At 38.6% G+C, this 11,704-nt stretch overlaps 1 protein-coding gene across 1 annotated transcript in view; it reads right to left on the reverse strand.

Moving 5' to 3' along the window:
* Positions 1-8,011: 8,011 nt before the first annotated feature.
* Positions 8,012-11,704, reverse strand: part of CD163 (CD163 molecule) — a 41,555-nt gene continuing 37,862 nt past the window's right edge. The window contains exons 14-18 of the mRNA XM_055085457.1: positions 11,136-11,444; positions 10,744-10,779; positions 10,435-10,542; positions 9,095-9,190; positions 8,012-8,113 (exon numbers count right to left, since the gene is read on the reverse strand). Of these exons, the coding sequence (XP_054941432.1) occupies positions 8,097-8,113; positions 9,095-9,190; positions 10,435-10,542; positions 10,744-10,779; positions 11,136-11,444 (566 nt within the window). The 3' untranslated portion in view covers positions 8,012-8,096. The remainder of the gene's footprint in view (positions 8,114-9,094; positions 9,191-10,434; positions 10,543-10,743; positions 10,780-11,135; positions 11,445-11,704) is intronic.

Genomic DNA, 11,704 nt, shown 5'->3' on the forward strand with positions numbered 1-11,704 from the left:
AAAGCTTCATGGCCCCCAAACATTTCTTCTTTATTATCAAGTGAAACTAATTTTTATCACTCCTCTCCCACATCAGGTTTTCTTTTCATGTAAGTTCCTACACAGAATTCTCCCTCAGCTTTACCTATCATGTTTACCTGTTTACCTCTGCTCACCTCTCTTAACCAAGTGCAATATGTTCATCCAGATGGGTCATTAAGGCATCTACTTGGAATCTCTAGTTGGAGAAGCATATAAGGAACTGGAGGGGGGTGGGGAGAGAGGGAGGCAGAAAGAGAAAGACAGGGAGAGAGAGACACGGAGGAAGCTAAGGGGGCGGGGAAAGGATGGACAGGAGAAGAAAGAGGAGGAGGGGGAGGGAGACAGAGAAAGAAGGAGTTGGGGGAAGGGAAGGAGGGGAGGATAGAGGAGTGGTGGGGAGAAGAGGAGAGAGATACCTGGACTGGAGACATGAAATAGATTGTTTGGAGGTGAAACAAACTGTCAGTAGAAATATTAAAGAAAAATCTGGTGCTACCTTTCAGAACTGTTAGGTGAGGAATTTCCACATTGAGTGGGAAGTTAAAATAGTCTGGGAAAGTCCCTTCACTGTCTAATAATTATAATAATTTGTGATAAAGAGCTGTTGAAATCACAATTCATTTTGGTGTTTGTAAAACTGTGGATGTCTGTTAAGGTGATATTCAAAATGTCCGTGGGATGTTGGTCTTTTCTGTCTGCGTCTGTTTCTTTGGGGGTGTGTGTCACTTTCTATGTTTGTATATTCTTTTTCTCTTCATAGGTGCTCCTGCAGTTTCTGGGGACACATTTCTTCTTTTTTATTTTCCATTTTATTTTTATTGTTCTTTTAAAATATGTTATTTATTAAATTTTATTGATTTTTCTTAATAGCCTGATTGTTTCAAACGTTTTATTTTTTGTTTTCTTCATCTCTAGGCTTGTGCATTTCTTTTGTAGTTTTGTCTCTTAAGTTTCTGATTATTTCTTATTGAGTATAATTTCTTTTACTCTGTCTTTCTCTGTCTCTCTCTATCTCTGTCTCTCTGTCTGTCTGTCTCTCTCATTGGTCTACCTGCCCAGCAAATTCCTTGTAAATGTTGTTTTATTCTTTATCTTTCACTACTTTGGAGTGAGAGGATACAACTCTAAAGCCTGATTGTCTTGTTCCTGAAATGTAATTTTTCTAAGGGTTAAGGGAATTCAAGGAGACCTGGGGTTCTAAAATCAGACGTCAAACAAAAAGCCCTGTAGGTATTTAAAGCAGGAAGTGGTTTCCTCAGGAAATCAGGTGCTTACAAAATCCTCATCAGAAAGTTTCAAATACCCCAGGAAACCACTTCTGAAGGATGCAGCAACACCAAGGCTAGCAATTTTCAGGTAAGTGCAAAGGCCCCTACAAAACTAAATCTCCCCTAAATAGGAGGACCTATCATTGGTGGAATTTACCTCAGCTTCTTCCTACAAGTGATTGTGGGAAATTGTAAGTCTTCCAGCTCCCACCATTTAGAACATAAAAGGAGACAGAAACAGTGAGGAACTGATAAGAGGAAATGCGGCTCTGTTGCCTATGTAGTGCAAAGGGGAGTGCTCTGTTTTCCTTCAGTAGAAAACCTAGTGATCACGCCACAGGACTCTTCTAGCTGCTTCTATTTCTTTTCTTCACAGGGATTCTTCAGGGTGCTGGGTCAGGAGGGTTAAACATTGGTCACATACTAGTCTAAGAGTTCATTCTTTTAGAAATTCATTCCAAGAATGGAAACCATCCTCTTAGCTTTCTAAAAGTATACTACCGTCACAAGAGTTTTTCATTCATTTCCTCCAAATCTTGGTTACTTCAACATACATATCTTCATGTGTGGGGCACCAACATTCTAGCCTTAATTTCCTGCTCAGGAAACCATTGCTCTTCAAAGATGCTCCCTGTCAAGGAATATGCCTAATATATTTATTTTAAAATACACGTTGCTACCCAATCTCTGGGACCTAAATTGAAATTCAAGATAGCCTTGAATAGATAGTTTTCTCCATGGACAGTGGTTGGTTACTTCCCTTATATTTGTATAAAAAATTTCCGAAGTCACAAGGGGTTGTTTCTTATGCTAAGGATGCTATGGACTAAAACTTCCAGAAACCCCTCAATTGCCACTCCCTCGATAAAATAATGCTCAATATAAAAATAAAAAATGGATGGTTCCATTGTACTATTAAAGTCTTTCCCTGTGATCTTCACATATCATTTAAAATCAACAAACCCACATATTACTCCTTTAGCTATTTATATTAGTATTTTGAGTCATTAAAGTTTCAAACATCATTTTTAAATGGAAAGGCAGATATTTATATACTTTATAAATCTCTCACTCATGATTATTAAAATGCTATCTTCCCCTGATGTTCATACAAGGAGAAAGAAACAGACTTTATATGAAAAAGGATAAAAATATTTGAACAGAGTTCTGCATGAGGAGGAAAGGGCTATTTTGGAGGAGGAAGATGTGCTGGAGTTATGGGACCATTGAGGCTTTCATAGAAACGAAGCTATATCTGATTTTACTAAATGTTTCCCTTATGATATATATAGGATAAGGCCTGGCTAATTCAACAGAGACATTCATTATTCCCATTGTTTCTGTGGCTTCATCATCCCGATAACTCAGAAGGTGACAGAACTGGGGCAGAGAATTCCTTTATCCTTATTTGCACCTTCATGTGTGAGTTTGAGTCAGGCACCAGTGTACCCTTAAATGTGGCCTTTTGACTATACGTCCTATCTGCAATGACCATCCTTTTCAATATATTTTTCTCATTTTCCCCGTGAGGTTAATGTACACATTCTCTCAATGTGGAGCCTAGAAAATATATATATACAGATATGGAAGGGAGGGGTTCCATTAACATGTGAGGTACTGAAAAATATGTTCCTTACTACATGGTCTGGGGAAACAATTCCTCTTCTCTGGGCTTTAGAGACTTTTCAGTGACCCTGGGCTAAGAGTTCTTAAAAATCGCACTTTCACGTATGATAGAAATACCTGGGGGACACAGGTCAGGACTGGGCTAGGAAGTCCATTCCTGGTATACCTGTGAGCATGAGGAAGTACTGGGGGCCCTACCTGAGCTGAGGTTAATGCCTAGGTATAAGGATATGGGAAACCCTATAGAATCTGAGGATCTGTGAAAGAGTTTCCAGATATTCGTCTCTGACCCAGAGAACTTCATCTTAGTCTTGCTCAGATACAGATATTCTCTGTGCTGTATATAAGGATAAAGATGACAGTATTATAAAGATGGGCCATCTAGGAAGGCCAGGTGAGTATTCTCTACCCTTCACCTTTGGGTTTTTCTGCCCATAAGCTGGCAGCTCTAGTCAGGTCCACAGTCCACGCACTAGATAGTTTGAGACATCATACACAAATGTGGTCCCAGTGGGACAGCCCCCCTCATGTTCTGCATGGGACCTCCCCTTCCTCTCAGCTAAGCCTCTGACCTTTCTCTCTGGGGAGAACATATATCAAACTTATGTTTCATTCTGAGTGCTCATTAGTTCCTGTAAGTGGAAATGTTTCTCCTTTTTGTCTATTTCTGTGATGTTCCTCTTTCTATTATAAGTCGCTTTCAACTGACTCAGGGATGAAATCCTCACATTACATGCTAAACAGTAAAAGGAAAGGTGACGCTCAATCTTTTCCAGTCAGTCGTTATAAATTTGATTTTGAAATAGGATTAAGGATAAAAGGACCCAAGCACGGGTAGAGATGAGACAGAGCAATACACATTTAGGAGAAACTGTACTTCTAGTTTTGAATTTTGATCTTTTCCCGGGCTAGTGACATGCTGCTGGATGCTCTCGTGATGCTGAGCCGTGGTGGCCGTGAGACACAGCTCCCAATCAGTCACACCATCACGAGGGCCAACAGCCATTCCGTACCCAGACAACCATTCCATTTTTCCTTCTCAGTGCAGCAGTCAATGAATTATGTGAGATATTCAACATTATAAAATAAGCTTTGTATTAGATGATTTTGCCCAACTGTAGGCTAATGTAAGCGTTCTGAGCCCATTTAAGGTAGGCTAGGCTAAGCTATCTTGTTCGGGAGGTTAAGAGTATTAAAAGCATTTCGATTTAGGATGGTTTCAATTTACCACGGGTTTATCAGGAGGTAACCCCATTGTAAGTGGAGGAAGAGCTGTCTTTGAAATTGACAAGAGGTGCAAAAGAAAAGGGAAATGAGCCAAATGTCATGTTTCTACGTGATAGTTGCTTTGAAGCCCTAAGTGCTAGAAAAGGGTGCATGCAGTACTCAAATACTGAGAAAGGATTAGAAATCGAGTTACATCTAACACTTGGATATTTAACAAGTCAATAAACTCTAAACAGTCTTGAATTACTATATATCTTTCTTTAAATGTTAACCTTTCCTTATATTAATATGTTACATGGATAAGTGATTTTTAGTAAAATATAAACTTTCACTGTAAGAGGTATATTTATATAGAAAAGACATAATTTATGCATTCATTTCAGCTTTAGTTATGCTGCCCTAAGAAACGAGGAAGTGAGCCATTGAGTCTTTGTACCCTTAGCAGGCTTTGCTGTGCATTTTTTGTCAGTGATCAGAATTACAGTGACAGAAAGAAATGAAAGAACCCAAGAGCGTTATGCGTTGTAGAGATAACCATACGTTATTAATAAAACCGTCAAAAATCATTAACTTTCCCTTCATTAAAAAAGTATAGGAAAAATAAGTTTGATTTGGTAATAAGAAGAAAATTAATATTTAAACCAAACTAGAAAAAGATACATGCAAATGAAAACATTGTCAAATAAAAATACATATTTATAAAATCCTAAAAAAGTCACAAAGCCCATTCAGAAATTCATAAAATCAAGAACAAGAAGTGAAGACAAATTCAGATCAGCAATATTCCTTTTTATTTATTTATTAAAAGGGTATTCCTTTTAATACCCTTGAAAGTCTTACATACAATTTTTAGTAGTCACATTCACCAATTTAATTTTTAGAAATTCATCAGCTGTCTTTGGAATACTAGGAGACAAAGGACTGTACTGTAATCTTCAGTATACAGGTAGATTCTTGCTCATTTAATAGTCCAGGTCTTCATCAAGGTATCTTAAATGCTGAACTAAAGACATAAATAGAAAAAATGTTACTTCTCTCTTCATACTCACATGCTAGAAGAATTACATTATAATGTAATATAATGTATTACATTACATCTGTCCCTCTGTCTCTTTCTCTCTCTCTCACAGACACACACACACACACACACACACACAAAAACATGCTCGCTCACTCACATATATTAAAAATCATACTGCTTTCCTGAACAGAAAACTTAAATGCAAAGATTTTCAAACTTCAGTGTGCATAAGAATTATTTCTATTCCAGAGAACTACAGTGCAGAAATGCCATTTTTAAAAAGCACCCCCATGTGATTCTGAAGCAGTGGTTCAGTAGTGATTACTCTTTAAGGAAAAGGTAGTTTCATCATTATTTATTACATCAGAATAATATTCATATATTTGAGATTATCAATCAAAACTACTCAATGCTCTGTGGTGACCTAAATGGGAAGGAAATCCAAAAAAGAGGGGATAAATGTATATGTATAGCTGATTCACTTTGCTGTACAGTAGAAACTAACATGACATTGTAAAGCAACTACACTCCAATAAAAATTTTTTTAAAAGTCATTCACAGTCCTTAGTTTACAATCTGTTCGAATTTTTTAATGTTTCTTTACATGTATACACAGGATAATTTTATAGATGTAAATATTATGTTTAACTGTATTCAATAACATGAACACAAAATTGGAATCATATTATTAAATTGTGTACATGAGTTTTCCTTTTTTAGTTGGCTGCACTATAATTTTTCCAGCCACTACCCCACTGATGGGCATTCATTTTGTTTCCAGCTTTGGGGCAGTACTAACAAGGCTGCAGAAAGGAACCCTTGTATACTTGTTCTTACATACTAATAGCTTTATCTGTATGGAAGAAATTTTTAGGGGTAGAATTGTTGGATCAAAGGATCCGTGAAGTATTTTTTAAAAAAATTAATAGAATCTTCCAAATTACTTCCTCCAAAGGCTACCACACTTCTCATTTCCAACAGCAATGTTTGAAATTACATTTTTCTCTGTATTCGCACCAGAAATATTGGTGCTGTTTTAAATTTTTGTTTGTCTGATTTACATAAAGCAAATATCTCATTGTTAATCATAATTGGAATTGCCCAGACATACTGTGAACCTGAGCATTGAAAAAATATTTATTAGTCATTTAAAATTCATTTTTTGTGAACTGTTTTTCATAACTTTGCCCAATTACTTATTAGATGTTCTCTTTGTCTTAACAATTGGTTTTATGTATATATATATTATAATACTACATATGTTTTGTATACATATATTAACACTTTATCTTGTATACAATTTATAACAGCTCTATGTGTATGTGTCTATAAATATGATATTACACTTTACATTTATATACTTTTAAGAATCCCAATTTTTTCTGTCTCAATCTGTATTTCTCATATGTCATGTAAAATATCCCTACAAAAAACCCCATACTTTTGCCATATATCATTTCCAAATGTGTAGTCCTCCCAAAATCGTTTTAAAAAATAGAAAACGTGGGGCTTCCCTGGTGGCACACTGGTTAAGAACCCACCTGCCAATGCAGGGGACACGGGTTCGAGCCCTGGTCCAGGAAGATCCCACATGCTGCGGAGCAAGAAAGCCCGTGTGCCACAACTACTGAGCCTGCGCTCTAGAGCCCACGAGCCACAACTACTGAAGCCCGTGCACCTAGAGCCCGTGCTCCGCAACGAGAGAAGACACCGCAGTGACAAGCCCGCTCATCGCAATGAAGAGTAGCCCCCGCTCACCGCAGCTAGAGAAAGCCTGCGCGCAGCAACAAAGACCCAGTGCAACCAAAAATAAATAATAAATTAATTAATTTTAAAAAATAGAAGATGTACCCGCTAACTCATTTCACCATCTTTTATTTTTGATGTATAACTTAAATTTTTTGCCTTATTCACTTTTTTTGTTACACTTTCCTCATGAAAGCAAATTATAAAATGCAAATCTGATCATATCTTGCCCCAGCTTTATCTTCCAAAGCCCACCATCTCCCCAACAGTCCCTAAAATAAAGCATGAACATGAAATACAACAGATAAGACCATTTGTCATTGGGCTCTACCCAGCCTTCCCCGCCTAGATTCTCATCGCTCCCCTCCCTTCACATAGCCTCTCCACACTCCCACACAAAGACTGTGAGATCTTTCATTAAACAATCATGTCATTGTCAATAGCATCTTTTATATCTGTATCTTCAGGGCTCAGGACACCACTTGTCACCACCAAATATGTTCAATTTTTTTTTAACATAATATATTTTTGAATGAAAAACTTACTGTTCCCCAAAGGCGTGATTCTCTTTTATGCCACATTTTGTACATGCTATGTCCTTTCCCTAGAATGGTCTATCTTTCAGTCCTCTGATGTTTATCTTGAACATCGCATCTTCACAATCTCTCCAAACTGTCTCAGGCAAGCTTTCGATACTCCTATAGTATCTTATACTATCTTTACCCTAGCAGGCATTATGCAACTGTAGCTATGTCTTATCTCTTTTCTGAAATGACTCCTATAATATCTTTAGAAAAGTTATTCATATTTACTTACCCAGCTTCTCCTTAGCAACATGATGTACAATTGCTGTTGCTTAAACTATATGTAACTAAGGGATGGACAAGGGTCATATTTATAAAAAGTTGTTGCATATTCTGAGTATGGATATACATACAAACATAAACATATATATGGAAATATATGTGTATATACATTCTTTCTTTCTTTTTAATACCAGAGGTGTTCTCAGTTCTCAAAAGGAATCTAACTGTTTTGAACAATGATGAATAAATTCTTCTCACCCACCTCACTGGGTTATAATTCCCATTTTCCTTTTCATTGTACCTCAGAGTGGTCTCCTTTTTTCATCCAGAAATAGGAAGAGATTTAGACACAGAAATTAGTCCAGCATCATTAAAACCATCTTACTCATTGGAATTTTCTGAAAAGAAGAAAATAATTACTGGGAAATAAATCAGACCTCCCCTCAAGTGCCTTAGAAGCTCTTTGTGACCACCTAGAGGGGTGGGATAGGGAGGGTGGGAGGGAGACGCAAGAGGGAGGAGATATGGGGATATATGTATATGTATAGCTGATTCACTTTGTTATACAGCAGCAACTAACACACCATTGTAAAGCAATTGTACTCCAATAAAGATGTTAAAAAAAAAACAAAACGATGTTCACAATTAGGAAGACAAACGGTGTGATTTAAGAGGCACAGAAACTTTCCTACGCCTTATATATATCTCCCTGTGTTAGTTTTGGCAAATACCAAATCCCTTGGATTGAAGAAGTGAGGCAAGTCCCTCTCAGAAGGTAAGGACTATTGAGAAGGCACTGAGCCTTCATAGAGTAAGTGGCCATTGTGATATTTCTTACAACCCAGCAGAGTTACGCTTCCTAGAGGTAGAATTGGTGCTAAATAGAAGTCAGAGGACAAAGAAAGAATTATTATGTAATGAGAAATAAGGCTAGTCCTGTGAATAGGGATGGCTTCTGATGGGGTGAAGACATAGAAAATTTAAACTTTTAGAAAAATATAATAAATGTAAGTTAGAGAAAGGAAAGGAGCAGGGAGTGGGAATGGAAGAAACTATGAAAGAGATATGAAAAGTTTAACTTTTAGAAGATTAATTTCTCTTTTAATAAAAAGAGGTCCAAGTCATAATATTCTACCACATGTTTCCTCTGTCAGAAATAAACATGGACCTCTTAGCCAGAGGTCTCCTCATGACTGCAATTTTTATGTTCTCTAAGAATAATTTTTAGTTCATTCTTGCTTTTCTTCCTTTTGTACGTCACAGACTTCCTATTATGTCTGAGATTTCTTTCCACTACTATGTAAAGTAGAATGCCTCAGCCTCAACTGCAGCTACTGGTCTGAACCCCAGGGCTACAGACGCTCAAAGAACTCACAGACCTGAGGAATTCTGTAGGTCCAGATCATCTGCCTTCAGGCAAGAATTCATCTCGCGGTATTGAATTTGGTGGACAGAATTCTCTCCTCTCGAAAAAACTGGCAACAGAGGTTGTAGTTTAGGGATCAGAGGGCCATAATAAAACTTTCCCTCCCTATGTGTGCTTTTTCCCAGCAGTGCAAACACAGCTAATCATTACCCATGCCCTTGTCTTGTTTCCATTCCATTCTACTACCAAGCTTTACTCTCATGATGCCACAAACTCAAATGTAATAGGGTGAGGCTAAACCGGGTCCCCAGTTGCCATCTTATAGCAACCCAGTTTCTTCCCCCAAGGCAGCCAGCAGTCTTCTGTAATTCACTGGAGATTTGTCTAGCATCTTTATAAAATTTATCCTTTCCCTTTCATTCTCACTATAAAGTCCTTTTCATCTTTCATCTCAACAATTTCAAAATCCTATCCTTATCAGTAATGTGGTTTTCTTTCAACCCCTCAGACACCCCATTGCCTAACAGAACTTTGTAAGAGCCTGCCTGACTACTTTGCTCCCCTACACTATACTCTTTAATGACTATTAACCTTCTTACTGGGCAATGCAGAACTTCATTACTTGTTTCTTCCCTCTGCTTCAGCCTTATCAGGAGCTTCTCTCCTTGAGCTCAACTTTTACTTCCCCCGCAAAACAATAAACGTTCCAACTTTTAAGCTTCTCTACACTTGTACATTTTTTTCTCTTTCCCTGGAATGCGCTTTACCCAGTTCTTTGATCTCTAGCTTCAAACTTTGTCTCAAAACCTCCTAGAAGCCTCCAATACTCCCCTTCCCCTTTCAGTAAATTATTCTCTGTGCCCCTTTGTTCCTTATTCATTATACTGTACAATAATACATTGCAATTTATTTGTTTACATATATATCTCTTCCACTAGACTGGAAATTCCACGAAGACAAAAACATTTGATTATCCGAGTCTGAACCATCTTCAGAACCTAGCACATTTCTTGACAGAACAGTGAAATTAGTAATAAGTATATAGTAGGAGCAAATAAATGTTTGGGCAATAAAGGAGTCATCCTGAACCATACAAGCATACTCATTCTAAACTATCAATTCTATAATGTCCCAATTATACATGTAGATAATGTATAGCAATCATCAATACAAGCAGTGCCCCTTTTCTTCTCTGAATTCTTGTTCCCTCTTTTGGGAAACTGCTTAGATCTCTACTAGGTTTCTTCTTTCTGGCCATTTGATACCTGAATCTAATTTTTTTTGCTTGTTTTATTATCCCAAGAAACTTCTTATCCCATAGAAACGTTAGAGACAACATAATTTGGTTCAGACCTGTAAGCCGCTGTCTCTGTCTTCGCTTCTGAATCCACAAGAGGAGTACGGTGAGAGAGGCGAACAGGATGACCCCAAGGACCCCAAGTGCAACAACGGATGAGTGACCTGAGCACAGGTAAACATCACAAGAGGTAATAACGTCTTAGCTAAAAGACCTGGGTCCCCAGTTACTATCCCTCTCTTAAGTCAGATACAGGATTGCTGAAGTAAATTTCAAATCCAGAACTTCTGATCCAAAGTATCTTAATAAGAGGGATTCTAAATAATGCAGACAATTCGTCCCATGCTCATAACCCCCTTGTATACCTGTGGCATTTAGTGATCCTTCATTCTTTGCAATTTCTGTGGGAGAAAAGAGGAGAGACTCAGTTCTGGGAGTAATGTATGGAACCACTATGTCTGTTTCCTGTCTGAGGCTTTAGCCTCTCAACCAAGAAAATTACTCCTTCCCACCCAAAACTAGAGGTGCCTAGTTTTTCGTCTCTCTGCACACGGATACATGTAAGTTATGTGCTTGTCCTCGGTGAAGGCCAATGTATAACAACACGTGTTTTCATCATTCTTCAGACGGAAACATCATGATTCTTTCCCCACTAGATCCCGGGTTGGTCCTTCCAGTCCTGCCATCATGCACTTCACCGCCCACCCTCTCTTTGTTGCCAGAGGTTCCAAGCTCAGTCCAGGCTCCCTGCACTCACCTGAGCACTTCACGGAAGCATCCTCCTTGTGCCCACAGGCACTGTGGCCCCAGGACAGGGCGGGACAATCCCACAGGGAGGACTCATTCCCCTTGCACTGCACTTCATTGAGCCATATGGGCCCCGTCCCCTGGCCAAACGCCGCCTCTTTTCCTGCCTCCAAAGCTAAGCCACAGCCCAGCTGTCGACACACCACCTGAGCATCGTCAAGGTCCCAGGAGTCATCACATACGGTGCCCCAGGAACCTCCGTGCCAGACCTCCACACGTCCAGAACAATTAGTGCTTCCTTCCCGAAGTCTTATTTTGTCTGAAAAGCCAGAGAGAGACACCTAGATCATTTCTGAGAAGATAAAACTCCCAGGAGGTCACAGGGGAAAAGAGAGATTTGAAACTCTTTTTAAAATCTCTGTTTTAGTAAGCTGGGACGAAGTGAGAGAGTGGCATGGACATATATACACTACCAAATGTAAAATCGATAGCTAGTGGGAAGCAGCCGCATAGCACAGGGAGATCAGCTCGGTGCTTTGTGACCACCTAGAGGGGTGGGATAGGGAGGGTGGGAGGGAG

The sequence above is a fragment of the Physeter macrocephalus genome, chromosome 6, assembly GCF_002837175.3.
Source record: "Physeter macrocephalus isolate SW-GA chromosome 6, ASM283717v5, whole genome shotgun sequence".
NCBI lineage: Eukaryota > Metazoa > Chordata > Mammalia > Artiodactyla > Physeteridae > Physeter > Physeter macrocephalus.